The 16,885-nt window shown below is 31.2% G+C and overlaps 1 protein-coding gene across 5 annotated transcripts; it reads right to left on the minus strand.

Moving 5' to 3' along the window:
- Positions 1–4,775: 4,775 nt before the first annotated feature.
- On the minus strand, positions 4,776–6,813 carry LOC139843634 (uncharacterized). 5 transcript variants are annotated; one of them, XR_011757665.1, is made up of 5 exons: positions 6,722–6,813; positions 6,539–6,637; positions 5,790–6,032; positions 5,619–5,704; positions 4,776–5,127 (listed from the first exon to the last, which is right to left on the minus strand). XR_011757665.1 is itself a non-coding variant. In XM_071833744.1 (4 exons), the coding sequence occupies exons 1-4, from the start codon at positions 6,765–6,767 to the stop codon at positions 5,053–5,055; spliced, it is 306 nt and encodes a 101-aa protein (XP_071689845.1). In that variant the 5' UTR covers positions 6,768–6,807; the 3' UTR covers positions 4,776–5,052. The 5 variants fall into 5 exon arrangements, 1 of the variants encoding a protein (XP_071689845.1); XR_011757664.1 differs by having other exon boundaries at positions 5,555–5,704; XR_011757663.1 differs by having other exon boundaries at positions 4,776–5,704; positions 5,790–6,027.
- Positions 6,814–16,885: the final 10,072 nt, after the last annotated feature.

Raw genomic sequence — 16,885 nt, forward strand, 5'->3', positions numbered from 1 at the left:
TCCGATTTAAAGGGTCCTATGGCTCAAGCCCCTAGATCTAAATTAGCCATTCGAAGGGAAAGGGGTGATTGGAAGCTTATCTAATACGGCAAGTATCCTAAAATGAAAAACACTCATAAAAGTAGAAACTCTCTAGTCATAGAAACTTAGTAAAATAAGAAACTTTCTAAAAATGGAAAGTTTATAAAAATAGTAACTTACTAGGAATAGAAACTTAGTAAAACAAACTATACTTAAACACATACTTAAACTTAAACATGGGCAAAACACTTAACTACTCTTAAATGTCAATAGGTTGACTTTCCTGCTCACTCGTTCAACTCTTTATTCCGAGGAATAACTCTCTCTACTTACTAAGGTGACTTTCATAGCCCCACTCTTATTGCTATAGCACTTTTTATACTTACTGGGGTGAGACACATGCTGCTTTTATACTTTAAACAACTTAGACACAAGTACGAACCTAAACTGTACTATGACTAGCTTATGCTACTAAGACCCCACAGTGATATTTTTTAATTGCTTTCAGGATAAGGCATTCTTAATTATTGGGGGTAGGCCTATCGGGAGTAACGTCCCCGATACATTTGACCGCGATGTCTTTGTATTACTTAATAATGATTTAAACATGGTGATAAGGTACTGCCAACTTATCATCGGGGCAACAAAACAAACGTTTAGTCTAAAATATCACGAATCAGTACTACTTTTGGATCTGCGAGATCTACTTTTTGATCCTGCGGGAGATCAACTTTACATCTAAATCTTGTGGTCTAAAAACAACGATAACTACTTTTGTTAAACCTATGAACTTCACTCAACCTTTTTGGTTGACACTTTAGCATGTTTTGTCTCAGGTGCTGTTTGATTCAAGCTTTCTTATCTACTACTTATGTGATGCTACTTGGACTTAGGATCAAGAGATATCGCATTTATTACTTCTGCATATGAACAATTACTTTATCGTTATTTTCATTATTGTAACGACATTTCATTTTCCACTGCGTACTCAATAAAGTTAAATTTTCTCATTTAGTATTGTTCTCGTATTATAATATGTTGGTTTATTTGATATTAGTAACGTTTCTTCCAGACCCTATTGGGAGGACGTTACATAAGGTCTTAAGGGTCATCATCATTCATCATCAAACAAAAGGCGTAAAGTAAGTTTCGTTTATGAAAGTAGTTTAAAACAAAGTCTGACTTCAGTCAGTCACCACGGCCTCTACCCTTACTGAAACAAGGTTAGACCAGTGGACATGGCTCCGTATATGAGTCCTTTAAGTGTGGTAAAATTTACAGAAGCAAAATCGTCTTCGTTTGACCGTGGCGACGGTCTAAGTGCGAGTAGGTCAGAAATTTCTGCACAACGTTAAAGGAGATAGTGACGATCGGAGGGCCATAAATCCTAAACCGTAACTCGGATTAAGACGAGTCCCATATGAAAAGTTATCTACTCGAATAGAGCTATTTGAAAATCAAGGTTACAGTAGCCCAGGTTTACTGGTCTGTTACAGAAATAGCAGAAAAGTAGGCTGTAAACAGAAATAGAAAGATAAGTGGGTTCCGGTGGGTTTTGGTGCTTGATGTTCATCATGGTTCTCGTCCTTGATGCCTATAGCTTCAAGTGTACAACTCATTGATGTGTTTACATCATCTTAACCATGGTTTGACCATCATAACCCTTGTGTAAGTTTAAGACGTGAAGCACAACTCAATTAAGTGTTGCAAGTGTTTTGATGAACCAAAGTTACATCAAAGTCTTAGATTTAACACATACATGAAATATAAAAGTAATACTAACTAAGTTTTGACAATTATGACACAAGTGTGAGTCTAAGACATGTAGATCAACTCACTTAAGAGTTGTATGAAGTTGATGAACCAAAGTTACATCAAGGTCTTAGATCTAACACTTACATGAACTTTAAAAGTAAAAACAAGTTACAAACTTGAAAGTAAACTAACTAATCAAGATCTTAAGATGTAGAACATAGTTCTTAGTTAGATCTTGAAGATCCAAGACCCAAAAGTCTAGATCTAAGGTTATTAAGTTAAATCCAACACAAGTATGTAAAGTTATAAATAAAGAGTTACACTTCCATGTTCTTGAATCTTTAAAGTTAACTTTAAATTTCAAGAAAGTATGAGATCAAGACTAACTTGTAGTACTTGACCAACAACAACAACAAACATGAAATTAAAGTGTATAAAGTGAAGAAGTAAACTAAGTAAACAAGTAACTAAGTCATGGTTGTTCATACTTTTAAAGATTCAACCAAAGTTTGATCTTTAAGTAAAGTAAACTTTAAGTAAAGTAAACTTTAAGTTTACTTCAAGAACTACAAGTATGATTTTAATCAACACATAAACTTACAATCTTTTAAGAAAGTGTATGTAGAACATAACTAGTAAGTTTATGTTCTTGTTGTTCTTGTAAAACAAGATAAAAGGAGAATCAAACTAGAAAGTTTATTCTTGTAACATGTAAGTAAACAACAATAAACAAGTAATCAAACAAGCAAGTAACAAAAGATGATGATGATTTGGTAGCCAAGGCTACGGTTTTGGATGAAGAACAAGGAGAGAAAAGAGTTCAAGTTGCTTACAATATGAGAGAAAAAGTGAGAAAGAAAGTTGCAAGTTTGAGAGTGTTTTTGTGAATGAGAGAATGTGAGAGTTTGAAGTGATGAAAAGTGAAACAAAAACTCCCCATATGCTTGAGGATGGCCGACGATTTGAGCACCCATGGGGAGGAGGAAAAAGTTTGTTGGTTATTAGCTTGTAAAGTCTTACAAAGTTGGTTAATGGAGGTAGTCTCATGGGGATTATGTGCAAACTAGATTCCTAATGCCTTAACTAACTAGTTCCATTCAAATATGATACTTTCATGTAAAAGACTTGGGCTAAATAGTCCATTAAAGAAGTAGGGTGGGCTAATCAAGTCCATGTACAAAAATAAAGCCCAAGTTTGATAGTAATTAACGAGTAATCCAATTAAAGCCCAAGTAATTAACTAAAAACCTTAGTTAATTATAATGATTAATAAAACTAATCATGAATGTAAATAATACTCTAAAAATATTATTCGTGTAAGTCTCGGGTGTCACAAAGACGTTCCGGGCAATTAAAGTCAAGTACGTTTAGTCATGGTAACATGTAAATGTAATAACATACATTCGTTAAATCACAAGTATTAATAATAACAATTATTAATAAATAAACGTTGGAAAAATCCAGGGTCGTTACACTTTTTAAAGGTCCTATCATAACTTGCGACCTTTTTAAAAAGGGTCCTGTAATGGGATTAATTAAGACCTTTTTAGTAATGTTGTCATATATGTTGATTTACGAAATTTATTTAAGGTCCTAAAAGGTATAATAGGACACTTTTTAAAAGGTCCTATCAGTGTTGTAAATCTCCCGACATCTCCCCGAGATCTCCCCCGAGATCTCGTTTTTAGAAGGCAACCGAGACGAGATGTTCATCTCCCGAGATTTCTTGGTCAACAGGGTCAAACTTAGTCAAAGCCATAATTTCTCGGGTTTTCTTGCTAATTTGTAAGATTTTCTTATAAAATTCGTAATTTCTAAGATTTTCTCGCTCATTTCTCGGATATTTTTGTAAAATCTCGTAAAAACGTATATAAATATACATATATTTATGTTTTTATGTATATTTTTATTAGAAAAACTATAAAGTCAACGTAAGTCAACGTCCGAGATCTCCCCGAGATTATTCCGAGATGCCGAGATCTCCCTAAAAAAGTTCAAACGAGATCTCCCCGAGATTCGAATTCTCCAACTTTGGGTCCTATTAACTCCAACATCATGAACTAGTAATAAACAATCAAGTGTTTTATAAAAAGTGGAGCAGGACTCGAACCCACAACCTCCCCTTTACATACCAACATCCTAACCATTTGACCCATTGTGTTAAACCAAAAGGTTTCTTTATATATATATATATATATATATATATATATATATATATATATATATATATATATATATATATATATATATATATATATATATAACCGTTAAGAAAATTGGAGTAATTTCAAAGTTAATAGAACTCCAACAACGGGTCCTATAATGGGATTAAATAGGACCTTTAAGTAATGGTGTCCTATATGTTGATTGACATAATTTATTTAGAGTCCTAAAATGTATAACGAATAGGACACATTTTTAAAGGTCCTAATATAACTTGTAACCTTTTTAAAAGGGTCCTATAAGAGGACTCGCAACAGTTCGTCTTTGAGTCCGTCTTTGAGTCCGCCTTTGAAGGGCGCCACTACTAGCAAATTGTGGTTGCTTAGTGGTTGTTTCACCGTGGTTGGATTTTTTGTTGGATGACAGATTCAATCACGGAACAAAACGGAACAAAAGCATTTCTTTGTTGTACATTTTACTTTTAAACTTGTACCCGTAAATAATTAATTAATTTAGTGGGTTTGAAGAAGTGTGTGATGAGTATGTCATGGTTTTTAACAGTTAGTCTTTGGTTAGTGATCGAAGGAAGTGCTGATGTGGCAGTCAGTGATACCATGACATAACGTCATGGTTAAGAATGGTCTAATGGGAAGATCTAATGACTTAATAGAACAAATAAATGGTGGGTCTTAATCAGAGAATAATAGAGTAGTTTATAATATAACTTCATGGATTAAAAGTTTTGTCGAAAACAATGTACGTAATTGTTAATTTAAATGGTTTATTGTGCGCCAAAGCAATAATATTTTAACATTACAAGAAACAAATGACTATTTAATAACATTTTTGTTATCTCGAGTTCAAATCTCAAGTTCAAACAACCAAAAGCAAACAACATAAATTTGTTAAAAGTTACTATTTAAGAAGTCTGATTCTTTTTATTTTCTTTAAATATATTATAATATTATAATTATATATAGAATAGAACTAGTGAAGGGCTACGCGCGTTGCCGCCGCATTTTGCAAGCGATAGTCTTCTACAATTGTAAAGTTTTCTTCACAATGTTATGAGGTTTCTCATCGTTTAAGCAAGCAGATGATGTTTGAACAAAATTATCTACTGTAGCCTTTGTTTTCTTGGTTAAAGGTGTGGTGTTCTACTCCTTTCTTTACTATGCCATCTGTCACCTGCAAGATCAAAACTTGTTAGTTAAAATTTGTTGTATTTAGCCATGAAGTATAAAGGCTATTAGGAAAAAATTATATAAACTATTTTTTTTTTTTTTTAATTCTGTTCATCAACTTCAACTTGTTTCATTTTCAACCAGTCTAAATAGTCATCTATTGTTTCAAATAACTTGAAGACGATTACAAAAGTATCTATGGCACAATTCATAGTAAATTAAAAAGAAATCAGCACCAAAATAAATTAAAAATGGCTAGAGAAAATAATAAAAATTGGCCCTCAATTTGTTTACAACCAATGCAGATGTTCAGTTCTAATACTTCTCTATCTCAGCAAATATTTCTTCAACGATTGTATATGTACGTATGTGTGTATATATGTAAGAAGCAAACAGTATGGTGTGTATTAAGGTTGGGTTTAATTTGCTACTTGAGTCTCAAACTTGTATGTTGTTGGGCTCTGTGCATTTTAATGTTTCTCCAACCGCGCTGACCTTGTTTCTGCATTCGCTGCAAGTGAAGTAGTACCATTCTCTGCCAGATTCTATATGTGCTATGACTCCTTTGTATGCCGAAATCACTAACATTAGAATAACAATCAACAATTATAAAATAGACTACATACTACATAAACTAAAACCTATAGTAATTGAACGAAACCTAACCTTCATAGTGGATGAATTACGATTAGTCAAAACTCAATAAGTCATTAAAAATATTCGTGGGATTTATTTCCTGAAAGCCGAATTGCCCCGGGGAAGGTTTTACCGACCCGTATACAGGACCTAGGTCCGACCGTCTGCCCCACGGGATGGTTTAAGGTTCGGATCCCTGTATTACGGTTCGGGTTTCCTGCCGAAAGCGCGTGCGTGCGTGGCAAATGAGAGTATTCGATGCCAACACCTTGCCTTTCAAAAAAAAAAAGTCATTAATCTACATAATCAAATTTTCATACAAATTGGCCAAATGCTTACAATTGTAACCTGATAATGGTGCACTAACGATCAAACCCCTTATAAAACTGAAACCAAAATGTAGCATACTAAAGTAATTGATTACGGGGGCTAACATATTACTCATACGTTTGAGCCAGAGACAAAAAACAAAAGGCAACAAAAAAACTCAGACACGAAAGTTTGGATCACTAATAAGACATAAAACATGACATATCAGTTAGTTAAACCTATTGAAATCATAAGCCAGTAACGACAAAACACTCTGTATAGTCTGCCAAACGTAAACGGCTAGACTCACATTTCGCAAGATAACTCTTTCAGAATTGAGTAAGTCACTAAAAAAGAATTTCGTAAACAATATATCAAGATATCAAAATCAGAAAATGTTAACTCATAGTCAGCCTTTCTCTCACGAATATGCTTAACAACCCTAACCAATTCTAAACTCAAATACAAACCTGCAAGGCTGCAACAACCCAGAGATGACGGCGCCCGAAATCTGGAACCAAACGGATTAGCGGAAGAAGAGATGTCCATCTGATGGAGACGATGATGACCTATTGGACATGAGAAAGAGAAAACGTAACCCGTCGTTGACGATAATTAGGTAAAAACGCAACCTATCATTGATTCATACATACCTGTTGGAGATGGAAATGACGATGGCGGAAGAAAGGAAACCATCATTAGCGAACCACCTGATGAAGATGCCGATGGTTGGTGAGGGTTATTAAATTCTGTAATAATAATGTTAATAAAATAATACTAGTAGTATTAATAATAATGATAAAATTAATAAGAACCATGATAATGATAATTTTATATAAAAAATAATAATTTTTAGTATTAATAATAATACTAATTAATGATAATTATATTAATAATATCATTCGTAAGATAATACTAATAATACATAATGATAATAATAATATGATGATATTGATAATAACAATGCTAATTTCAATAAATTTTTATAATAATCAATAATAATAAAACTGTTAATATTAATATTAACATTATTATTAATACTAATAATAATACTAATTATAATTAACAATAAAAATGTTATAACAATTCTTACATATCAAATTTCATATCTATATGCTATATATAACAATATTATACCAACAACTATAATTATAGTTAAATTTATTGTATTAGCATTATGCAATATAATTTTAACTATATACATTACATAATAATTTATATTAACTATTAAATTTATATATATATATTTTAATATATACATTACAATATACATATAGTAATAATTATATATAGAAATCGAATATTCATATATATAAATCCATTTTACCTCCAACATAATTATTTTATATCTTATTTTTCATATTAAATTTTAAATGTTGAAATTATATTTTATTATTTTCCATTACTATTATATATGTACATACATTTATATTTATTTACATTTATTTACAAACTACCGTTCGTGAATCGTAGTCGAAGTCAAATGCATTCATGGAAATAGTTCAAACATTATGAGACTCAGTTTAATAGACTTTGCTTATCGTGTCGAAATCATGTAAGATTAAGTTTAAATTTGGTCGGAAATTCCCGGGTCATCACAGTACCTACCCGTTAAAGAAATTTCGTCCCGGAATTTGAGTGAGGTGGTCATGGCTAACAATAAAAATGTTTCTATGACAAATATGAGTTGATAAATGAAGTTTTATCATTATTGACTAATATAGATAAAACAATTCGATTATATGAAGAGCACGAATGAAGCTATCACAAAAGAGTGAATCGTAGAAATAAAGTTTCGTCCTAACTTTTGACGTTGTCTTGGTTGAATTTTGAAAGTAAGGTGTATCTTAACTTTTGACGTAGTCACGATTGAATTTAGAAAACAGGATGCGTCTTAACTTTTGACGTTGTTTTGGTTGAATTCCGGAATTCAAGGAATTTGAAGAAAATCTTCGAAATCTAAAAGATTTGATTCTTCGGCGAGTAAGGAAATTAAGATCTCTATAATTAATGCGGAAATCTGCCTTGATTTCTTTGTCTGGTAGTTTCACTATAAATGAACTTCTTCCGTCCCATTACTTTCACCATTCCTATATTTTCTTCCTCTATTCCTACTTCTAAAATATTAGGGACATGCTCCATCCAGTTCTGATTCTTGATATTTTCCTATCTATGTATCTGTCATCCTTCCTTTCAATTTTTCCACCAGAAAATCTGTTTACTTCTACTATTGCCTTGGGGAAATACTATTTTTAATTATACCGTGTCTTTATATTGCTATTCGTATTAATATCCACGGTTTGTAACTTCTGTGTTGTTATTTGGTTTTATATCTTCCCTTATGTTTCAATGTTACTGCTTCTGTCTCCTATAATTATTGTCATCCACAGTTAATGCGCTCTCTTATTTGCTGCGATTTATACCCCCTTTCTATTTCGGAGCTTCATGCTTTTGCTTACTTTTCACAAGTAACGGTCCAGAATTCATAGGTATGGAGTTTTGAATTATCATAATATACAAGGTAGAAAGGAAAGATAGTAGCACGATTTGTTTTGTCAAATTACCTGAATCACTGAGAATTGAACTATCAAGAATATATTTTCTTGATATGTTCAGAAGTTAAGCAGAATGAAAGAGTTATGTAACATGGCACATGATGACGTTATAATCTGTGAATCATCATGTTCCATTTAGAAACTCAGCATGACTTACTGTAATATAATCACGTTGATCAAGTGTCATTATATTATACTAACTTATGCATCAGTTCCCAACACTACCTCAAAAACATTCATATTTTAAATTCGAAGATTCGCAGAATATAGAAACTAATAGTTTCTCATATGATATAACACTGATATCTCAAAGAGATAAATGATTTCGAATAATATTAGTTATGAAAATATATTCAAAAATATCGAGGATATTTATAATGAAAGATACGATAATATCTTTGAATATTTAAGATCATAGGATGATAGAAACTATTATCTGCAAGGGTTTTGAGTAAAGAGCAAGATATTCACTAAAGACTTTAGTAGACATTGAATCATTTGGATTCTTTGAAGTCAAACTTAATCTTTGTGATTTGTCCACGGCTTTCTTCCTAGTTTCGCATAACCTGCTTTTTGGTACTAAATTTTCTATTGAATGTTTCCAATATAATGATACACAGGAAGCACGAAGAGGTATATAATTTCGGACGAGAATATTTATGAAAATATCCTCAGAAATATCGAAGATATTGATGATGATATTTTGGAATTTCTAAGTTCGATGGTTGATGGAGAAATATTTTTCGCAAGATTTTAACATGACTTCGGAGCAAGATATTCTCTAAAGATTTCAACGGATCCAGAATTACCTGAATCCTTTGAATATAGGCTTTGGTCATAATATTTGTCCTTGGTCTCCTTCATGGGTAGCTCAATCTGTTCTTCAATACCTAATTTTCTATCGAGCATTCCTAACACTCCTTTCTTTATCATCAAACTTTTGGTCGTTTAGACCATCTACCATTTTTCCGTTTCCTCTGCATTTAATGCTATGAAATCTGAATCATCGGTTATTAATCCGAGGTGGTTTCAGGAAAATTGTGTTTTTAGATGATTAAACGCTGATGGTAATATGATGGAATATGGAAGGTTCCCTGGTAACAATAAAAGAGCACGTGTATATATCAACATTATAATAAAGTTGTTTCGTACAAAAATTCGAAGTTGTCTTGCTGGAGCTGTGACAAATTTAGCTATTTTGAAGAAGAACTGCAAGGTTATTTTGGGTAATAATAACACTAAAGAAATTAGCACAGTTATGTGTTAAACGTTTACTCAGTTATTGAGAGTTTCTCAAGTGAAAAGTTATATGCCTCAATCTTTTCTTCCATAGATGAAATGCGGTTGGTTCATACTCTCGATTGAGGTGTTTTCAAGATTCATGAAAGGTTTGAACGTAGATTGTAATTGTCAAACTACAAATGAGGTTTAAGATGAAATCAAGTGGCAAACTTGAAGAATTATTTGGTTTCATATGTTATAATCAATATTTTAATTCATTTTAATTGTCCAATGTCATTAGTCCACAGTCGATAGTCCACATTTAGCAGTCCAATAATTCATATATAATTTAATATATAATATTCGAATTAATTAATACATATCGTGACCCGTATACGTCTCAGACTCGATCACAACTCAAAGTATATATATTATTTGAGAATCAACCTCAACCCTGTATAGAGAACTCGATCATTACTGCATATAGAGTGTCTATGGTGATTCTAAATAATATATATAGATGCGTCGATATGATATGTCAAAACCTTGTATACGTATCCCGATATTTAAAGTGCGTAAAATAAATACAGAAATTAAATGACGATAAATAAAATGCGTAAAGTAAATAACAGAAATTAAATGATGATAATTAAAATTGCGATAATTAAAATGCGATAAAATAAATTGCGATAAATAAATTGCGATAATTAAATGGAAATACGGAAATAACAGTTAGCTTGGAACAGTTAGCTAGGATTTTGTTAGCGTGGATTCTTAATAGAATTTCATATTGTTAATTAATCTGTTTCTAATCAATTTTTATTGTGTCCATTATTTCTTCATTATGCCACTTGTTGAATTCTGATAGATCAAAATCCAAATATGAAATTGACTTTGAATGAAAATAGTTATTCTTTGGTGAACGGATACGTAAATTGGTGGTTGTAAATAGGATAGTAAATGATCGTTGAATCAAATTTGAAGAATGTACAGTGTAACTTATTAATGTGAAATCTAAATATTCTTCGGGTATTACCTACCCGTTAAAATATTTTCACCATTAACAGTTTGTACGAAAGAATTTTAAATTACAAATTTAATGAAAATATATACATATATATTTTCTTCAGATGTAATCATGGATTTAATGAGTCAATATGATATTAAACTCATTTGATTTACCGTTAGAACAAGAATATATAATCTCTAAAACATTAGAGATTACATAATCGTCATATAGAACGAAGATAAATGATATAGCACATCATGTAGAACGATGATTATGCTCGAGATATAAGATGAGATGTTGAGGCATGGATTGTTGATGGTACCGGTGCTGTTACTGGTGGTACTGTTGGTGCCGGTGATGTTGCTGAAGCTGGTACATTTTGCACCATATTCTCCAGAGCCACTACTCGAGCGCAACACTCATTGACTTCTTCTATTATGCTGGGATGATTGTCGGTTCGAACGAGTGGATGAATGAGGTTTAGAATTTTAGATAGAATATAATCATTGCGAGATATTCGGGAAATGAGGGTGGAAATGGTGTTTCGGACTGGTTCGCCGGTAAGTGCTTCAGGTTCATTGCCAAGAGATAAATTCGGTTAGTGGAGGGGATTGTCTTCTGCGCATTTCCATTGATTAAGTCGACTACGAACCCATCAGATGAATTGGGGATGGATGATTGGTTGATTCATTCTGGTGACGTTGATTCCGGAGTTTAGATGACTATCCATTCGGGATAACTGTCGGAATAACTATCGGAATAGTTGTCGAAATCCGAGGGACTCGAACTAGTTGAGAGATTCATCTTGTACGATCAGATGAAGGATTTTCGATAAGGAATAGATTATAAGATGTAGATTAGTATCCTGCAATACATAATTTACATATGCATATATAATACTAAAATCTCATAAGTTATGGAGGAATCTACGGAAGCTGTCAGGCAAAGATAACAATAGCAGATACGCTAAGGTATGAATTAGTAGATACGCTAAGATATGAATTAGCAGATACGCTAAGATATGAATTAGCAGGTACGCTAAGATATGCATTTTTTTTGTCTATACATTATTCATGCAGTCAATGCAATAAGATGTGTCTAGACTAAGAACAATGAGCAGGTAATTTTCTAGGGATGATAAGCAGATGATTTCCAATAAAAAATGATAAGCAAAACTTTTGACATGCAGACACGGTCGAAGTCCAGACTCACTAATGCATCCTAACGACTATCAGTTAGACACACTAATGCAAGACCCGGTTCGCTAAGACCACCGCTCTGATACCAACTGAAAGGACCCGTCCTAATCCATCCGGACGAAGTCTATATCAATTATAAACGATTCACAATAGTTGATTACATCGCGAGGTACTTGACCTCTATATGATACATTTTACAAACATTGCATTCGTTTTTGAAAAGACAAACTTTCATTACATCGAAAGTGACAGGCATGTATACCATTTTATAATATATCCAACTATAATTGACTTGATAATAATCTTGATGAACTCGACTACTCGAATGCAACGTTTTTTGAAATATGCCATGAATGACTCCAAGTAATATCTATAAAACGAGCAAATGCACAGCGGAAGATTTCTTTCGTACCTGAGAATAAACATGCTATAAAGTGTCAACCAAAAGGTTGGTGAGTTCATTAGTTTCACATAAATAATCATTTCATAATTTTTAATAGACCACAAGATTTCATATTTCCATTTCTCATAAACATACGTCCCATACATAGAGACAAAAATATCATTCATATGGATTGAACACCTGGTAACCGACATTCACAATATACATATAAGAATATCCCCATCATTTCGGGATCCTCCTTCGAACATGATATAAATTTCGAAGTACTAAAGCATCCGGTACTTTGGATGGGGCTTGTTGGGCCCGATAGATCTATCTTTAGAGTTCGCGTCAATTAGGGTGTCTGTTCCCTAATTCTTAGATTACCAGACTTAATAACAAAGGGGCATATTCGATTTCGATCATTCAACCATATAATGTAGTTTCAATTACTTGTGTCTATTTCGTAAAACAGTTATAAAAACAGCGCATGTATTCTCAGTCCAAAAATGTAATGAGTAAAAAGGAAATAATGAAACTCACCTAATGTATTTTGTAGTAAAAATACATATAATAATATTGAACAACTGAACAATGCAGGGTTTGCCTCGGATTCACGAACCTATATCATTTGTATATATATATTAATATACATATTTGAAATCGAATGATTATTTGTATGTGAATTTCTTAGTTATATCATTTTTATATTAGTAATATATTTATATGTTTCATATAATCATTTTATATATAAAAATATTAATTTTATTGTTATTGATAGTTATGATAATGATCTTCGTAATTACATAATAATAATCTTAAAATTAAAATAATGATGATAATAATATTTATATTTATATTAATAATACTCATTTTAATGATAATAATATGTAGTTGCATTATTGTAGTATTACTAATAGTTAGATTAATAATGATAATAATAACCATATTAATAATGATAATCATGTTAATAATAATAATTGTAATACTAATACTAACACTTATAGTAATGATAATAATAATTGTAAAATATCATGATAACGGTAATATTTAATGATAGTATAAATAAGTTGTAGTATTATTTTTATAGTATTACATAAATTAACAATAGTAGTAATTATATTCATTTTTGTAAAAAAAAAATAGTATTTACTACTTAAATTGGTAATGACAACTAAATAATAATATTTATAATTCTAACAACTATAATATTAATAATAATAACTAGATTACTAATAATAATAAACAATAAAAGAACTACCTTCAAAAGAACTCAGAAAAAAAATGTCCCGAGTCAGGCTCGAACCCGCGACCTCCCGCTACCCAACACGCAAACACACCAACTAAGCTAATCTGTTTTTCTGAACCTATTTCTAACCCAATTACTTTTAAACCATTTCTATTTTATCTCCTTCTTCCACAAAACCAATTCAACCTAAGTACGATCCTATCACCTGTATGATTTATATTTCGTAAATGAAGCCTAAACAATCATACCATGGAGGTTTAAATCACCAGCAAATAAGAATTAAAAGAAATACATAAAAAAAATACTGTAGCGGCAGCTCACGATGAAACCGTAAGAACTAAACTCGATATTTTTATTTCTAGGATGTTTTAGACAAAAATTTGAACACGAAAGATGTTTAAAATTACACCTAGAAGCTTTACAAATTATCAATTTAACTGTAAACAAAACAGAGATGTTGAATTTGACCGATGAACAAAAGTTGACTTTTTGAATTCGGAAATTTGACTCGAAAATTTGTATTTGTTACATAAAATTGAGACCTGAGATTTTCAGGGAAGTTTAAGTAGGGGATTACCATCAAGACTGCAATCCCAGATTTTTCCAGTTCATTAAAATTCGTACTTTTGTTTCTTTGAGTTCAAAACAGGGGACCGATGGTGTTTCTTGGGTTATTCATTTAAATTTAATTGAATTGTAGCAGATATAGGTAAGGTATAGTTTTTAATTGGTGATAGAAGGTCGTAGGGTTTACCAAATACTGGGACTGATCAGATTATATGAAGAATTGAAGTCGACAGAAATAAGCTTGATCAGACAAGAACAAGAGAAGAAAAAAATAAAAAAAAATAATATAGACTTCTAATAGAATTGTACTAATTTGATATTAATCCTCAATAATTTGCAGAACAAAAACAAAAATCATAATAGTTGAATTGTACTGAAATCGAATTGGGAATCTGCTTTCTATGATTTTCCTTGACTTTTTATGTAAAATATAAAATATATAATTAATATTAATTATAACTATATAAATAATAATATTAATACTTTTAATTTCCTTATTAAATTCTGTAATAATAATGTTAATAAAATAATACTAGTAGTATTAATAATAATGATAAAATTAATAAGAACCATGATAATGATAATTTTATATAAAAAATAATAATTTTTAGTATTAATAATAATACTAATTAATGATAATTATATTAATAATATCATTCGTAAGATAATACTAATAATACATAATGATAATAATAATATGATGATATTGATAATAACAATGCTAATTTCAATAAATTTTTATAATAATCAATAATAATAAAACTGTTAATATTAATATTAACATTATTATTAATACTAATAATAATACTAATTATAATTAACAATAAAAATGTTATAACAATTCTTACATATCAAATTTCATATCTATATGCTATATATAACAATATTATACCAACAACTATAATTATAATTAAATTTATTGTATTAGCATTATGCAATATAATTTTAACTATATACATTACATAATAATTTATATTAACTATTAAATTTTTATATATATATTTTAATATATACATTACAATATACATATAGTAATAATTATATATAGAAATCGAATATTCATATATATAGATCCATTTTACCTCCAACATAATTATTTTATATCTTATTTTTCATATTAAATTTTAAATGTTGAAATTATATTTTATTATTTTCCATTACTATTATATATGTACATACATTTATATTTATTTACATTTATTTACAAACTATCGTTCGTGAATCGTAGTCGAAGTCAAATGCATTCATGGAAATAGTTCAAACATTATGAGACTCAGTTTAATAGACTTTGCTTATCGTGTCGAAATCATATAAGATTAAGTTTAAATTTGGTCGGAAATTCACGGGTCATCACAACCATGAACTACCGCCTATCACCGATCACCTTCGCTACCTGTTTTCGTTTTAGTTCAATAACCATCACCATGCTAAACAGTGTAGTATAAACAAACATCACAAACCCATTGAAACTTGTTTTCTGTTTCTATTTGGAGTAGCCAAAACCGAACTTCACACCTCATCGTGTTTTCTTGTTTGATCAACCATAGCCACCTTATTCAACCCATAAACCAAATTCTTTTGTTTGGCTATCGAAACCTCCAAACCATCACAACCCACATCATCTAAAACCCATTTGTTAATACTATTCGGGTTATGAGGAAACCCACCATCATTCGAGAACAACTCGACGAAACCCATTATCCTTAATCGAACACCAATACAAACCATGTCCATTGCTACAGTACGACTGCCATTACAGCCACATCTGCTATTGTTCAGTCCCAATCATCGAAGCCCATCACTATTATTATTTTTTTCTTTTTCCTTTCTCTTTTCTTTTTCTTGAGTCATTCGTGAACAACCCCATCGAACAAGCTGCTACTCATGTCCTGTCGTTACTATTTTTCTGTTTCATGTCATCAATCACCATGAAACCCACACTTACACTTTCGAACAACCCAAACACAGCCACAAAAACCATGGAAACCATCGCTGTATTTTTTTTTCTTCTTCTTTTGATGATGATGTGTATTGATGATAAAAGATGATTATGAACCATCTCTTGCCACCACCGTTAGCTAACCTTAAACCGCCATGATCATCTTTCTCTCTCTCATCTCTCTCTCTCTCCTATTCGTAATCAAGAACAACCTGCTCGTTCTATTTTTCTGTTCTATACTTCTGTTTTCGATCAACAACCACAAAACCCACGACTGCTGCTGCAGATTTTGTAACCTTTAAACTATGAACGAAGTAAAACGAGGTGATAATAATTAATGAAGATGATGATGAATAGTAACAGCAGTGTTATTGATGAAGATATACAGTGATGATAAGATTCGATGATGAAGGGGAGGGAAAACAGTGAAGAACGATTGATGATGATGATGGGATGATCACGTTTACGTGTAAGATGATGAAGAGCTTAATCTGTTCTCTTTCTGTTCGAAAAATCACAAACCCTACGGTTATCCTTCGATTTCTGCTATTCGTATGTTGTACGAGACCAGGAAACGGGTGTGTTTGATTACAGTTGTTGGACTACAATTTGGGTTTACCATAAATCACTATTCGGGCTTTAACTTAAGTCATTAAAACTAGTTAGATTAGGCTTCAAATGGGCCATTTATAATCT

Source organism: Rutidosis leptorrhynchoides, chromosome 4 (genome assembly GCF_046630445.1).
Source record: "Rutidosis leptorrhynchoides isolate AG116_Rl617_1_P2 chromosome 4, CSIRO_AGI_Rlap_v1, whole genome shotgun sequence".
NCBI classification, from domain to species: domain Eukaryota; kingdom Viridiplantae; phylum Streptophyta; class Magnoliopsida; order Asterales; family Asteraceae; genus Rutidosis; species Rutidosis leptorrhynchoides.